Source organism: Eupeodes corollae, chromosome 1, assembly GCF_945859685.1.
Source record: "Eupeodes corollae chromosome 1, idEupCoro1.1, whole genome shotgun sequence".
In the NCBI taxonomy this organism is placed as follows: Eukaryota; Metazoa; Arthropoda; class Insecta; order Diptera; family Syrphidae; genus Eupeodes; species Eupeodes corollae.
In genome coordinates this window covers 12,517,615-12,535,016 of record NC_079147.1, presented here as the reverse complement: position 1 = coordinate 12,535,016, position 17,402 = coordinate 12,517,615, and the positions used below count along the sequence as shown (strand labels likewise).

The 17,402-nt window shown below is 33.0% G+C and overlaps 3 protein-coding genes across 3 annotated transcripts; 2 read left to right on the top strand and 1 right to left on the bottom strand.

Annotated features, from left to right (window-relative positions):
• Window positions 1-2,493: 2,493 nt before the first annotated feature.
• On the bottom strand, window positions 2,494-4,764 carry LOC129943202 (zinc finger MYM-type protein 1-like). Its single transcript, XM_056052486.1, has 3 exons — window positions 4,322-4,764; window positions 3,238-4,264; window positions 2,494-3,165 (listed from the first exon to the last, which is right to left on the bottom strand). The coding sequence occupies exons 1-3, from the start codon at window positions 4,762-4,764 to the stop codon at window positions 2,494-2,496; spliced, it is 2,142 nt and encodes a 713-aa protein (XP_055908461.1).
• Window positions 4,765-6,767: 2,003 nt separating this feature from the next.
• Window positions 6,768-9,021, top strand: LOC129943200 (uncharacterized). Its single transcript, XM_056052484.1, has 2 exons — window positions 6,768-7,607; window positions 7,948-9,021. Exons 1-2 carry the CDS (start codon window positions 6,768-6,770, stop codon window positions 9,019-9,021), a joined length of 1,914 nt encoding a protein of 637 aa, XP_055908459.1.
• Window positions 9,022-9,435: 414 nt separating this feature from the next.
• On the top strand, window positions 9,436-10,467 carry LOC129943199 (uncharacterized). The gene has a single exon (XM_056052483.1). It carries the CDS (start codon window positions 9,436-9,438, stop codon window positions 10,465-10,467), a length of 1,032 nt encoding a protein of 343 aa, XP_055908458.1.
• Window positions 10,468-17,402: the final 6,935 nt, after the last annotated feature.

The following is a 17,402-nucleotide window of genomic DNA, read 5'->3' as shown; positions in this document are numbered from 1 at the left end:
CCGAAGATTGTGTAGTGGCATTCCTGATATGTCTAAAGAATTCAAAAATTCAATTGGAAAAATCATTGCCTCGTCTTCATCGACAGTAGCGTCGATTGACTTAAACGACATTATATCCCCTGGTAATAATTGTTGTATCTGGTAGTTAATTAGATCTACATCAACATTTTTTGCTGCCAAAATAGCACGATTAATGAGCCAATTGTGATTTAGATAGTTATCTATATCTATACTATTATATAAAAGCGAAACCATTTAAAAGTTTGTAACGCATGATCTCAGAAAGTAGTCAACCGATTTATTTGAAATATATTTTATTATTTTCTTTATTGTTATGAGATTATTTATGGCTTTAATTTTTTTTTCATTAATTATTTGTCAAACTTAAATATTATTAATTTTACATTTTTTGTCCATTTTTTTTCATTAGTTGACTTATACAACCACTCATATCTTAAAACCTATACAATAATCGACAAAGATTAGCATTGCTTCATAAAGTCAATATTGTTGCGCAAATTTTAAGCCTAAAATCACTTCTAAGTTAAACATACAACCTGAGAAATAAATAAAAACATATTATAAAATTATAAACTTTTTGAATTTATTTTATCCATGAAATTAGATTCCATCACAATCGCGAGGTCGCTGCTTTGTTTCATTTCATCATCATTCCAACATTTTTAATTTTCTTTTCTTCCTTCACTCTTAATATGTGTTCCATTCAATAGTTACGTTTTTTCTCTTACCTACCTACCTACATATTCAATTTTTCTCTATTGTATAGTTCATCAACTAAACCTACACACACACAAATGACGTCGATAAAAAGAGCACACAAATGTGGGTAGGTTAAGGCAGTTGCACTGCACTGAACATGAGCAGATGAATAAAAAAATGTGTCTATGGATATTTACACACGCATACCTATAGATGTATGAGAACATTAAAAACACAAATTTGTTTTTTTTTACCGCATACTATATTTTTCGGTTGCAAAAAAACGTTTGTAGGTATGAATAAAAGAAAGAAAAGAAGAAAATAGACACAAATTTCGTTCTGTTTTCAACTAAAAAATTGAAATGTTTTTGTTTGTTTTCACGTGCGGCTTGGCCTTTACTACGTTATATTTTACAAGTTTTTTTCTAAGGTGTTAATTTCGGTAAGGAACTGTTTTTTGATTTTTTCAAGCTTAAATTAGTTTTTTTTCTTTTATCGCATAGAAATATAAAATGGTTAAAAGAAAAGCTAACATCGGACAAAAATCCATAGGCGCAAAAAGAATTTGTTCTCAACGTTGCAATGAGCAACCATTGGAAAGGGAGGAAAGATTAAATAACCAACGAGCATATGCCACACGAACTCGCCGTGGTTGTCTTCCAGCAACAACATCAATTTATAATATAGCAAGTATTAACATTTCAAATATAAATCAGTTTCTGGGTAATCGAGGAGCTTTTAATTATGTATCCCAATTTCCATACTTAAACAACAACAAAATAGACATTGGTAAAATGGATAATATTTGCAATTTATGTAAATGGGCTAAGGAATGTAAAACCATGTGCTGTAATAATGGCAAAATAAAGCTTCCATCTATTGCCGAACCACCTGAACCTTTAAAAAGTATATTGAATGGAAATCACCCGTACTCTACAAATTTTCTACATAATTTGAGGTCATATAATACGCTTTTCCAAATGACGTCTTTTGGAGGAAAAGAAATTAAAGAAGGCAACTTCATGCCCACTTTTAAAGTCCAAGGCCAAATATACCACCTTATTGGAAGTTTACTTCCCCAAACAAGCAGAGCCGGATTAACCATGTCATGGGCCCCTAAGCAGAGTAATTCTTGGCCCTTTTCCGATGGTTTTTCGATATTATAAGCTCTTTTTGAGCTAGGTTAGAAGGTGTAGGTAACCTCCTGAGGAATAATCAGCTATAATCTGTCATTTTATAAATCTTAACTAAAACATTTGAAACATCTTAGACAACAGTCTGCAGTTGATATATAAATTAATAACTGTAGTAAATATATGCAGTGATATCTCAACAAAGCATATATGTATAACAACTTCATGGTTCTCAGACAATTTCGATTAACTACAAGTTATTAGAAATTATCAGTATACTTACGGTTTCATTATAAAACTGGAGAGTTAAATCATACGCAAAAGTTTCAATTTTGGTTTTATTATTATGTTATAAAAGAAAGAAAAATGTTTTTTCCAAGTTAAGTTTTAATACTGACTTTTCTAATTTTTTTTGAAACAAAATCGCTTATTATGTCTTGAAAATTTACCTCATCCAGAACATCGTTTTCTATCGCCATTATTGCTAACGAATTCAATCGCTTTTGGGACATTGATGAACGCAGACAATTTTTTATAAGTTTTAGTCTTGAAAATGACGTTCACCAGTCGCGTTAGAAATCATCAAACTTCTATATATTTTTAAGTCTATCATAACATTTGGGAACGTTGATTGGACCATTTAATCTGAAATTATTTTGAGTAACTTCTCGGCATCCACAATTTTAGATTTTTCTGGTGCATCCTCTGATTGCAACATAAAAAACTTGAATTGCACCATCTCATTAGTAAACTGTGGCTCGATGTCGTCAGAATAATATTCAATGAATTTTATACATGCGTCTTTGATCTCTTGGTTCGTCTTTGTCATGAAATCTGTTAAAAATCCGAAGAGAGAATTAATTTCCTCATAGGCTTTTAATCTTCGCGATAATTCTCCGTACAGCATATCTAATATTGGCAAATACGTTTCAATTTTAAACTTTTGTTTTCCATTCAGTAAGACTTCTTCTCCACTTCCTTCATCATGATACTTTTTTCTTCTTCTAACCCTCTGATTTTCATCACTGTATTCGATGTTGGTTTTTTGGTTTGCCTGCATTTCATACTCATCAAACAATTCCCGCTGCGATGCCAAAAAATGTAAGAGCGATTTTAAAAGATCGACTGCTGTTGTAAGTTCGATGGCTGGATGTTGTAGGGATTTGCTTACTGCATTTATCCGATCCAGTATGGCATTCCAGAAAAGTGTCATTACATTTTCTTTTTTTTTAAATTCTTTGATCAAACAACGAGCCTCGTGAATTGTTTGTGTTGTTTGTGTTTTGTCTTCAATAATAGACTGCAAAGCTTTCTGAAAATCGAGGAAACCTTTTGATCAAGCTTTCGTTGCGTCGGCTCTAGCACACCACCTTGTAAAAGATACTTTTTTTAGAACTAATCCGTTTTCAATGTTATTTTGCATTATTCCCCAGCGATGAGTTGATGCGGAGAAAAAGTTATACAAGGTCTGCACAAATCCAAAAAAACTTATTGCACCAATGCTACACTCTGCAGCACGCACTCCCACCAAATTTAGGGAATGCGATGCACATGGAATGTAATGTGCGAGAGAATTAATTTTTTTAATATGCGCCTGTAGGCCATTATAGCAACCTGACATATTTGAAGCGTTATCGTATGACTGCCCTCTCGCATTTTTGATGTTAATATGATATTTATTTAAAAATTTCAAAATTGCTTCTGCTTGTTCTTCCCCTTTATGACTGGCCATTGGAATAAAGGCCAGAAAACGTTCTGCTACTTCTCCGTTTGACTTGACATATCTCAGCACTACAGTCAACTGGTCAGTATGAGAAATGTCTGGTGTGGAATCGACACTTATATAGAAATATTTAGCTTCGATAATTTCGTTCACAATAAATTCTAAAACCCGGTTTCCGAATATTTCAATCAATTCCTCACAAATTGTTGAAGACAAATATGATGGTCTTCCTTTTCCTTTATTGCCATATTTAGCTAAATGAGCACTAAGAAAAGGATCATACTCGGCGAGTAATTCTAAAATTCCCAAATAGTTACCATTATGCTGAGAACCAAGAATTTCATCATCCCCACGAAATGGCAATCCACGAGATGATACAAATTTGATGACCGATACTAGTCTTTGTAAAATTTGTGTCCAATATTCTCTTTCTTTGTTGATGGAAATTTCCAAAGAGGTGTCAATTCGTCCATGAATACGGCGTCTACTAATAAGGGTATGAACACATTCTTGGTGTTTTGAATTATTCTCATGGGCTTGCATTCTGTCTGTCGCATTTTTCCAATCAGAAAATCCAGTTTTGAATTGCGATCGACTCTGCTCTTCACCAAAAAGAACACATGGAAAACAGAATACTTTTCCAGTAGATGGAGAATACATAAGCCACTCTCGTTTTATTTTACCACCACTTACATGTTTTCGAAAAAACATTGACTGAGAAAAAAATCTTTTGGTATCATCGTACTATCGACTTGAAGCAGAAAAATCGCATTCAAAGTTTTGGCATTCGTTTGGATCTCTTGCACACCAAAAATCTTGTATTTCGTTATTAATATTTTGCCATATTCCAATGTCATTCTGATATTCTACTCCAAGTTGTTCAATGCTTTGATTTAGTATTTGGACCTCGTCCTCGCCTCCGTCTGCACACTTCGAAGTAGATGTTTCTTTATCCTGTTGAGTCTGCTCAGAACACTCGGAAGGAAGTTCTACCGCGTTTGTATCCGAAGATTGGCCAGTAGACGTACTTGGAGAAAGTTGGATCTCTGGCGATTGACGGCTGAATCCAAGTTGAAAAAGGTTGTATGTCTTCTTTAACACTTCATCTCGCTTGTTTTGTTGTTCAAGGCGCTTTTTGCGTTTTTCTGAACCACTTAGGTGTTTATTCTTAAGGCTTTCTTCAGACATTTCGTTCCTTTAAGGAAAGGGAAACAATTGTTTAAAGGAGAACCCACAACATACAAATACAAAGCACAATCATTTCGTTTTTAAGTTCACCCAATAAAAAAAAAACTTGGTTACATTAATTTGTAGTTTTTACAAAATGTTGGGCATACAAAAAATAGAAACATTCCATATGTCGAGTTTTCCTTTACGCTTTATAGAAATAAGCAGTTCAATTCAAATATTAATGTTTAATACCTTGATTTTTTACAAGAAAAATCTCAAGTTTTGAGATCTTAATCAAAAAGAAAAGTAAAATGAAGAACAAAATTTGATTTAAAAAAATAAAAATTGAATTAGCTATTATTTCTGAAAAGGTAAAAACAATAAATCATTTTTAAACATTTTACTTTATTTAATGCCTATAAGATTTTTTTGTAATAACCATTTTTATCAAAAAAAAAACGACTCAAATAGATCAAAACTGGGTTTTATGCATTTTTTCATAGTTTCTATAGCCAGAACTGAACAAAATTGAAATGGGTCTACACTACAGGCACCAGCTTTCGGACAAACACAAAAAAAAATAAAAAATTTAAAAAAAAATATATATATATTAATTACAATTGTTCAAATTTAGAAATTGTAACGTCAAATATTTTAAGCCTTGTTTACCTTGTTAGCTAAACAATAAAATTTATTTCATTCAATTATCTTTAGTTTAGTAATTTACTAGGTAAATCGTTTAAAATTTTGCGCCATTATGTTTTTTCGTATGTCAAGAACATCGTGTTCTTTTCCAAATTTTAATAAATCTTTCAAAGATGAACAACTTTGCTTTATGTGACCTTTAGAACCGAACCTTTTTCCCTCAGTGTTTCAGCTTTCCAAAAAAAATTATTGAAAAAGCTGTCGTGGGATTTCCCCCTTAAGTTTCCGCAGCGATTCCAGTACCTCAGTCCAACAAATTCTTTTCTAAATTGAATGCCCAATTAAAAAAAAAAAAAAAGAGAAACCAGGATAAAAAATATCTTGAAGTTTTTAAGAAATAAAAAAAAATACTGTTTATCTTAGAAAATGCTTTATTATTTCTTTAATTTTTTAATCAAGTTATTTTAATCAATTGGTTTCGAGATAATCGATTTCAAAGTCAAAATTTTAGAAAAAGAAGTTTAAAAAAAAACACATTTACCACAAGTTATGACGACCTCACAAGGTGACCTGAATTTGAATTTGTGAGGTTTAAGCGTCACAAAAACTTTCGAATTTGTGATCTGCTCTGAGGGAGGTCACAACTCACAAGTTGGATTTTTCTTAGTAAGAAGTTTGTGAGAAATAAATCCTCACAAAATCAAGTTATGATCACCTTGTGAGGTTTTTGTGATTTGTGAGGTTTGCCAGAATAGGGGTGTAAATTATGTACATAATATCCATACTTATTTTCATTTCATTTTGGTTCGTCTCCCAAAATGTATTATCCAACTGCACTTCGACCTTGTGCTAATGCGTTTGTATTTGTAACATTTGAAAATATTGTTTTTTTCTGGGGCCCTGCTATGTTACTTTGTGCTACTTTCGAATCTGTTCGAAAGTTAATTTTAGTTGTACTTCCTACTAACTTTTATTAGATATTAAAACGTGAAAAAAATTTGAGCTGACTGTCGAAAATCCGAAAAAAAAAGGTAAAAATCTCTCATTCTGGCATCGCTGGGTTGGGCCCATTAGGATGGAATGGGGCATGGGAGTCATAATTCATTATAAACACGTATACACTGTTTCTTTTTTTGTTGTTCTTTTTTCTTATATTTATGGCAAGTATAAAAAATGTAATGCTGTTTTTTATTGAAGGTGCATCTCCAAAAAAATTTTTTGTTCGTAGTCAGAGCGAGGGGCCCCTAGCTCAAGCGGGGCCCCTAGGCAGCTGCCTAGTTTGCCTTGAGGCTAATCCGGCACTGCAAACAAGCAATCCAAGCTTCCTTCAAATATACTTTATCTCTGAAGCAGATCAAATATCTTTGCGGCAAAACATGGGTCCTAATCTCAAACGGCAAATCATAGAAATACTTCAAGATATCTTAAATACTCAAAATGTATATATATCAACTTTCAAGACTACTCTCGAACATGCACCTCCAAATTTGTCAAACTTAAAGATTATAATTAAAGCAGATCATAAACCTGCAAACGAGCATAGTGGTCGTTACAATGCTCCAACAACTAACGAAATTGCTGTTTTAATGTTGGATGAAGACAAAGGTCCTAGAGACATTGTTCTGCATGGGCGTGACGGACGTTTACAGCGTGTTTCGGAGCTCCATCGTTCATATGATCCGCTGCAATACCCTTTAATGTTTATTTGCGGTGAAGACGGTTATTGCATAGGCATTCCAACAATTTTTCCTGCAACCGGTCAAATCAATTTAAATAAAACTGTTTCGTGCATGCAATTTTACTCCTATAGATTTATGGTGAGGGATAATGAAACAAATTTTCTGCTTTTATTTCGCAAGCTTTTCAGTCAGTTTGTTGTTGATATGGCCGCCAAAATGATATCAGCGAGACTTAATTTCATAAGAACACATCAGAAAACTCTAAGAGCTGAAAATTATATTCACTTAAGAGATGCTGTTAACAATGACGCTAACGTCAACCCTCGGAATGTAGGTCAACAAATAATTTTACCATCTACTTTTACTGGATCGCCAAGATATTTGCACGAAAAAAATCAAGACGCAATGACATATGTGAGAAAACATGGCCGTCCAGATCTCTTCATCACGATGACCTGCAAACCAGAGTGGCAGGATATTAAAACTGAGCTTTTTTCGAGACAGAAATCTGTTGATAGACATGACATCGTTGCAAGAGTATTTCACCTAAAATATAACAAAATGATGGAGTTTATTCACAAAAATCATATTTTTGGCGAGACAAAATGCTACATGTTGACCATTGAATGGCAAAAACGAGGTTTGCCACATGCCCATATACTGATTTGGCTTGCAAGTAAAATTCAGCCTGATGAGATTGATTCTATTATAAGAGCTGAGATACCTAATAAGGACGAGGATCCATTGTTATACGAAATTGTTTGCAAGCACATGATACATGGACCCTGTGGTGACCTTAATCCCCAATCTCCATGCATGGCTGATGGTAAATGTACGAAACGGTACCCACGGTCGTTGATACACAACACACAAACAGGATGATGGCTACCCACAATACCGTCGACGTTCCTTGGAGAAAGGTGGTGAAGTTGCTGTCATTGGTACAAAGGAAATAAATAATAGTTGGGTTGTGCCATATTCTCCTATTTTAAGTAGATGTTTTTCAGCGCATATCAATGTAGAATATTGCCACTCTGTAAAGGCTATAAAATATTTAACAAAATACATAAACAAGGGAAGTGACCAAGCTACTTTTGCAATAAAAGATCCAAAGAATGAGGTAGAAAAATACTTAAATGGTCGCTACTTGAGCACTTCAGAAGCGTTCTGGCGAATATTTAAATTTCCTATTCATGACCACTATCCTGCTGTGTATCATTTAGCTGTGCACTTAGAAAACGGCCAACGAGTTACCTTCAACGATTCTAACTTTCAACAAATATCACAGAACCCACCCGCAACGACGCTAACAGAATTTTTTAAACTTTGTAGGAATGATAATTTTGCAAAAACTCTTTTATATTGCGATGTACCCTCTTACTATACCTGGAAAAACAAACAATTTTACCGTCGTAAGCAAGGAAAAGTGGTTCCAGAATATCCAGGAATAAAACGAGACGATACTCTTGGCCGAGTATACACAATTCACCCCAATTCCGGTGAATGCTTTTTTTTACGGATTCTGCTTCACAATGTTCGTGGACCAGTTTCTTTTAAAATGATCAGAACTGTTAACGGCGAAATCCAACCAACATACCAAGCTGCGTGCAAAAAGTTGGGACTTCTCGAAGATGATGAACACTGGAAATACGCTTTGGTTGATGCCTCCGCAACACAGTCACCACGACAGATTAGAGATTTGTTTGCGATCTTGCTTATGTTCTGTCAGCCAACTGAACCAAAAAGTTTGTGGGAAGAATTTAAAGAAAGTATGTGTGAAGATATTTTATATCAAGCACGTTCTGAGCAAAGAAATAACGAGCTCCTATTTTCTGATGACATTTTCAATCAAGGTTTAATTTTGATCGAAGATAAACTTTTAATGTTAAGTGATAAGCGAATTGATGAGTATGGACTTCCAAAACCAACAAGGATTAACCAAATGGACTAACAGCATCAATATACAAGAGAAATCCAATACGACAAACAAAATCTACATCAGTACGTGCAGGAAAATTTACCAAAACTGAATTCGGAACAAAAAATTGCTTTCAGCCAAATAAAAGAAAGTGTAGATTTACATAAAGGAAAACTTTTTTTCATAGACGCGCCTGGAGGTACTGGTAAAACCTTTTTGATTAATCTTTTACTAGCGAAATATAGATCAGAAGGTAAGATTGTTCTTGCCGTCGCCTCTTCTGGGATTGCAGCAACATTGCTTAGTGGAGGCAGAACTGCTCACTCTACGTTCAAGCTGCCAATTAACATCATTGCCCATAAAGAAGCAACATGCTCTATTTCAAAAACCACTTCCATTGCAAAAGTATTCCAAAAAGCGGACCTTATCATTTGGGATGAATGTACGATGAGTAATCAAGCTCATATTGAGGCTGTGAATAGACTCCTTACAGATTTAAGATCATCGTCAAGACTTATGGGTGGAGTCACAATGGTTTTTTCTGGGGATTTTAGACAGATAATGCCAGTGATTCCCAAGGGTACTCGAGCCGATATTATCAAATCTTGCGTTAAGTCGTCTTCTATTTGGCGATATGTACAAAAACTTCAACTTAAAATCAATATGAGAGTAGAGCTTACTAACAACACTGATACTTCTGAGTTCGCGTCTCTACTTCTAAGAATTGGTGATGGAAAACATACTTTCATGGGTCCAAATACAATTGAATTAAACGAAAGCTTCGGAAAAATTGTGTATAGCACAGAACAACTTATTCAGTGTGTGTATGGAGACCTGAACGCGTTAGAATCAAGACCATTTTCTTGGTTTTGCGAAAGAGCTATCGTGTCACCAAAAAACTGTTCAGTAGATGAAATAAACAGATACGTGCTTCAGAATCTTAAAACGGAGTCGCATAAATACAATGCAATTGACACTGTGGTTGATGATAATGATAGTGTGCACTACCCTCATGAGTTTTTAAATTCACTCAACCCAGCAGGCCTGCCGCCACATCAACTTAATTTAAAAATTGGTACACCAATTATTCTAATAAGAAATCTCAATCCTCCGAATCTGTGCAATGGCACACGACTCCAAATCAAAAAGCTATTAAAAAATATAATACAAGTCCAAATTCTTACCGGACCCGCAGTAGGAAAATATGGCCTGATTCCCCGGATACCAATGATACCAACAGATCTCCCTTTTCAATTTAAACGTGTGCAATTTCCCATTAAACCATGCTTTTGTATGACAATTAACAAGGCTCAGGGTCAATCGTTTAAATTTATTGGAGTCGACCTTAGGGAAAATGTCTTCTCTCATGGTCAGCTTTATGTTGCTCTTTCCAGGGTAGGCTCAAAAAGCAACCAATGCATACTTCTTCCTCGCAGTAATATAACTGCAAATATTGTATATCCGGAGGCTTTGAAATAAAAAAATATTTATAATATGCACAAACATGAACAAACTCTTTTTTTTTCCAATGTGAAATCTAATTATATACGGTACGTATATACATATAAACTAAAATTAATATTATTGTAGAAAATATGCTCAGTCCCATTGAGAAATTTTTCATATGCTAATACTAATAATCAAAAAATGTTCGTGGTTACAATTTGCGAAGCAACGCGAGCACGGGTCAGCTAGTAAATAATAATTGTAAAATCATTAATTAATAAAAATAATAAATAAATAAAGAAAATAAAAAGAAAAGAAAATATAAACAAATAAAAAGAACTTTATGTTTTTTTTTTAAACAAACGTTAAGACTCAAAATATAACTGGCGCAGTCGGTCTGTTCGATTAAGAACAAAACGCGAACAACGCGATCGATAAAGTAATATAAAGCGGTCTGTTCGATTAAGAACAAAACGCGAACAACGCGATCGATAAAGTAATATAAAGCGGTCTGTTCGATTAAGAACAAAACGCGAACAACGCGATCGACAAAGTAATATAAAGTAATAAGTTCGAGCAAGAACAAACAACGTTATATTAAAGTACGATTAAGTACAAATTCGACAGAAAGTGCAATCCCACAACAAAAAATAAAAATTAATTATAAAAAAAAAAAAATTTGTATGGACATAGAAGAACTAGCAAAATTATTCAGTGATATAAAACTAAATAACAACATGACCGAATCAACATCAGCAGCAGAAGCAGCAGCGGCAGCATTAGCAGCAGCACGAGCAAGACTTACCACAACAGGAATGGTAACACCTTTATCAATAAATATAGATCCTTTAAAATATTTAAATAATATAAATAAATACGATGGGAGTAGGGAAAATTTATATAACTTTTTAGACTCTGTTGATAGAATATACCCAATTTTGCACAAATATGATGATACTAGCCAAGTAATATTTTTTGAAATTATAAAGGGCAAGTTAATAGGCAAAGCTCGTGAAGCCGTAGAAATAAATAATTTTATTCAAAAATGGGAAGACTTGAAACAAATATTCCTACAATATTTTAGTGATAGGAAATCAATTAAACAACTCTTCGATGACCTTAGATCTGTTCAGTTTAAAACTAATAGCCATGACTTTTATAATGAAATAAAAATGATCTTACGTCGTCTTAATAATAAAGTAAGAATAACCTACCCAAATAATTTCTCATCAGAAGTCGAACAAAACTGTAATGCAGCACTACGATTATTCATTAACAAATTGCCAGAGCCTATGAGAGGTTTATTGCATTACAGACATCCAAACAATCTTGAAAACGCGATGCAAATATTATTTGAAACAGGGTATGCATATACTAGAAACAATTTTACAGACCAATTTAGAACTAATAACACAGGACAAAACAAAAATAACTCAGGCCAACTTAGAACTAATAACACAAGACAATACCAAAATAACTCAAACCCATTTAGAACTAATAACACAGGACAATATAGGGACAATTCTAACCAATCTAGAACAAGTCAGGACAATTTAGGACTAATAATACAAGACAATATGGAGCTAATAACTCTAGTCAATATAGGACTAATAATTCAGGACGCTACAATACTAATAATTCAGCTCAGCATAAGACTCAGAGCTCAGAACCAATGGACACACTGTCCGCGTCATACCAGAGACAAATTAATAACATTCAGACCCAGGATTTTCAGGAAGAAAGCCTACCGGCCGACTTCCCTATATAGTAGTCAAAACAAAAAACGACAAATACATATTAAGAATACTCATCGATACGGGGTCGGAGACTAGTATTCTTAATCCGGGTTTATGCCACCCAAAGTGGCAAATGAAACTAGACAAACCATTTAAAATAAAAACTGCAAGCTCAGACATTAACGTGAGCACAAAAGTAAAAATACCATTATTTAAAGAGTTTGGCATATTAAATAAAACAGCCGAATTCCTGGAACACAAGTTCCATGATACCTACGATGGTTTGATTGGAAATAATATCTTACTTCCACTCAGGGCTATTGTTGACTTTAATAAAAAGGTCTTAATAGTACAAGATAAGGAAATTCCAATATTCTTCAACGAAAATGAAGAAAACAAAAAAAGTGAATTCTGCGAAAAAGTAGATTCAAAAACTAAAGTAAACTCAGATAACCAGAAAAACGAAAATTATGAGAATCTAATACCGGAAGTACTTATACACGAAATATACTATACACAAACAAACATTAATCCTATTATGGACCAAATAAAGGTTAATCATCTTAACGAAGAAGAGAAAAAAGGCGTCTTAAACCTCGTTTCTCGTAACGCTTCGATATTCTACCAAGAAGGTAACGACTTATCATTCACAAATGCGATCAAGCATCAAATAAAAACGGTGAATGAGATACCTATTTATTCCAAGACATACAGATATCCGGAAGTACACAGAGTTGAAGCAAAGAAACAAATATCAGAAATGCTAAGACAAGGCATTATACGTCGAAGTAACTCGCCATATTCAGCTCCAATTTGGGTAGTGCCCAAAAAGTTAGACGCATCAAACGAAAAGAAATGGAGGATAGTGGTAGACTATCGAAAACTCAACGACGTAACAATAGATGACAAATTCCCTATGCGCAACATGGACGAAATATTTGACAAACTAGGCAGAGCGCAATATTTTACAACGTTGGATCTCGCGAAAGGGTTCCACCAAATTGAGATTGCAAAAGAGGACATACCAAAAACTGCATTCTCCACAGATGACGAACACTATGAATTTATCCGTATGCCTTTTGGTCTTAAAAACGCACCGGCCACATTTCAAAGGCTAATGAATTCAATACTTGCAGATTACATAGGCAAATATTGCTGGGTATACCTAGACGACATAATAATTTATTCAACTAGCCTTAGTGAACACCTTGTAGCATTAAACAAAATATTCCAGAGATTAAAAGAAGTAAATTTAAAAGTACAACTGGACAAATGCGAGTTTCTTAAAAAAGAAACAGAATTTTTGGGTCACATCGTAACAACAGAAGGTATAAAACCCAACCCAAACAAAGTAGCCGCGATACAAGAATATAAACTACCAAAAACTTCTAAACAAATAAAATCTTTCCTGGGAATCACAGGCTATTATCGAAAGTTTATTAGGGATTATTCAAAAATTGCAAAACCAATGACTAACTTTCTAAAGAAGAACACAAAAATTGATATTACGAATCAAGAATACATCGACAGCTTCGAAAATCTCAAAAAATTGATAATTTCAGACCCAATCCTGCAATACCCAGATTTCAATAAAAAATTTGTTCTAACAACAGACGCCTCAAATTTCGCCTTGGGCGCCGTCTTATCACAAAACAATCACCCTTTGTGTTACGCGAGCAGGACGCTAAACGATCACGAAATTAAATATTCCACAATAGAAAAAGAATTGCTTGCGATAGTTTGGGCCACGCAATACTTTAGACCCTACCTCTACGGTAGGAAATTCACAGTTCAAACAGATCACCGTCCACTTGTTTGGTTGAGTTCTCTTAAAGAACCCAATATTAAACTTCAGAGGTGGAAAATTAAGCTCGAGGAGTACAATTTTGAGATAGAGTACGTTAAAGGTAAGGATAACCAAGTTGCGGATGGGTTATCAAAAATGGAAAATTTCTACAACGAAAATGTAGGAAACCCTATTCACACAGATGAAAATTTAAACGAGGATGTAGAGTCTATGGTTGCAACTATCCACAGTGCAAATGAGGATAGCAGCAATCATATCCCCATTGTAGAATCACCAGTAAATATTTATAAAACGCAAATTATCTTAAACGAAACAGAAAACATGAACAACCATAAAATATACTATCCCTTCAAGAAAAAAAGGATAGTTATAGAAATGAAAAGGTTCAACGAAAAACTCATGATAGACATTATGAAAAGATTCATTCCTCCCAAAGGAATAGTCGGAGTTTTCTCAAGACATGATCATCTTTTCGCCAAATTTAAAGATATTTACGTTAAATATTTTAGCAAGAATAAACTGTTAAGAGTAATTAAGTGTAGTAAATTTTTAGCTGATTTAGAGGACGAAGAAAAAGTCCTTAACGTTATAAACAGTACACATAAGGCCTTTAACCATCGTGGAGTAAACGAAACTTACTCGGAAATTAAAAACGTATATTATAGCCCAGGTCTTAAAACATCAATACAAAAATTCATAAATAACTGCGAGATTTGCAATAAAAGCAAATACGAAAGATCGCCATATAAAATTCCTTTAAAGATCACAGAAACTGCCGAAAGACCAAACCAAATCATCCACATAGATATTTGGTACGCGAACATAAACCTTATGTATGTCACGATGATAGATAAGTTCACAAAACATGTAACTGTTTTCGAAATAAAACACAGAACGTGGTTGGAATTACTTAATACTTTGAAAAAAAGATTTTCAAATTTTGGAACTCCAAACAAAATTGTGACCGACGGAGAAACAGGTTTCTCCTCATTAGTTATTAAGGAATATCTTAAGGAAAAGAATGTCCACTTACACATCACCACCCTGTATAGGAAATCAGGTAACTCCGATATAGAAAGGTTCCATTCAACTTTGAATGAACATATTCGAACGTTCTCTGCTGATGAGAATAATAAAGATACGTTACGTAACAAAGTTTTAAATGCAGTCGCAATTTATAACAACACCATTCACTCAACTACTAAAAGGAAGCCTTTAGATTTTCTAAACGGAAACATTTCTAATATAGAATACCCCAAAATTATAGAATTAGTGAATAAAAATAAAGAAAAGTATATTAATAAAATAAACAATAATAGGGAAGATATAGACCTTACACTAAACAAGCACACTTACTTAAGCAACAGAGTTAGCAATAAACTAAAACCAGTCCATTCAAAATCAAACCCAATTATATTAGATAAAGATTATTTACAAAACGAAAAAGGAAGTAAATTTTATAAGTCTCAAGTTAAAAGAAAATACAAATATGAACAATGACGAATTACAATTTTACAGGTACTATTTTGCATACTGACAATGCTTTCGACAATGACAAATGGACAGAAACTTGACATACGAAACCTAAATTCAGGAAACGGCTTTGTTATAATTAGAGACCAACAAATTCCAGTCATAACAACATATACAAAAATACTACATAACGTAAACATTAGCTCATGGATAGAAAATATAGAAATAATAGAACACAATATAAATAAATTAAACCACAAAAATGATTACCCGACACTTACTTACAGCCTTATACAATTACAACAAGACATTGAAGGACTATTAGATAATCACGACAGAAAAAAAAGAGGACTCGTAAATATAGTAGGGAAAGGACTCAAAATTCTTGCAGGTACAATGGACTACGACGACGAACTAGAAATCAAACAAACTTTAGAGACAAATGAACAAAATACTAAAAATCTTATTGAAGGATTAAATGAACAAATCAAAATCAACCATAACTTCAATGAGGCTATCAACAACATTACAAAACATATTAATGAACAGCAGTTAGAAATTAAAAGCCAATTAACTAGTTTAGGCAACACAATTAACAAAGAATTTGCAGAATTTGCAGAAAATAGCTAATATGCAACATGCCTACCAAATTCAATATGATATCCAATTATTGAAAGACCAAGTCAAAAAAGTTAAGGAAAACATTCTTATGAGTCAACTAGGAGTTTTAGGGCACGATATTTTATCATTAAAAGAAATAGAAAAATTCAATATCACACTAAATAAACTGGCTAACATAAAAAGTACTGTAATCATTCACGAAAATCAAATAATATTTATACTACTAATTCCAATGTATTCTGACAAAAAATTTTGTAAAATTTTAATCGAACCAATCCCAAATAATAACAATTTAGAATTAGCAACATCATATAAAAAAATAATAACTGATGGTAATATTAATTATGAAAATATGGAATTAACTATTAAATTCAAAGAAATTAAACAAATAACTAATAATATTGTAATAACGAAAAATTTAACATTTACGCAAATAATCCATAATTGTCATGAATATAATACAAATATAATAGGAAATAACTTTTTAAGATTCGAAAACTGTAAATTAGAAATAAATAACGTTAAGTACGAAAATTTTCTATATTATGATAATTTTATAATTCCGAATTTTAAAAATGTAACAGTAAAAAATATTATGATGAACTATTCCACAGAAACATTACATTATAGAAATATTGAAAATCGAAAATTGATAGAAGAAATTAAATTAAAATCAATCACGCATGAATACATAAATATTGGAACAACTTGCATTGTTATATCAATCTTAATTTTAATAATTTTCACCATGTCAAAAAACAAAAACAGAAAAACAAATATTAAAGTTAATGTTAAAAATATTGATTCTTCGGAGCAGAATCTTAAGGGGGGAGGAGTGACGTCTCAGCCTCCACCTATAACGGTAAACCCACTATCCCTCACACGCCCGTTTGCCTAACGGCACTTTAACATAAGCCATAACGGGTTCCCACCATTTTTTTGCTTACATAGCATTCTTAATCCACAAACGGATACACCCCCTTTTCCCGTTCCTCCAACAAATGAAAAAGAACAATATTCATATTTCATTTTATTCAAAGTGAAATATGAATATTTTGTAAACAAGTGCATTCTTCTCCCACGGGAGACACTTTGCGTTTCGATAAGCACTATGTGGAATAGTTCACAAGATAGCATTAATTATTTTATAAGTTTAGTCTTAATACAACAAGCTCTAAAAGAGGTGCAGCCTTGCTATGGACAGCGGCCTCTTCGTGAGCAATTAATAATAATAAATAATAATTGTAAAATCATTAATTAATAAAAATAATAAATAAATAAAGAAAATAAAAAGAAAAGAAAATATAAACAAATAAAAAGAACTTTATGTT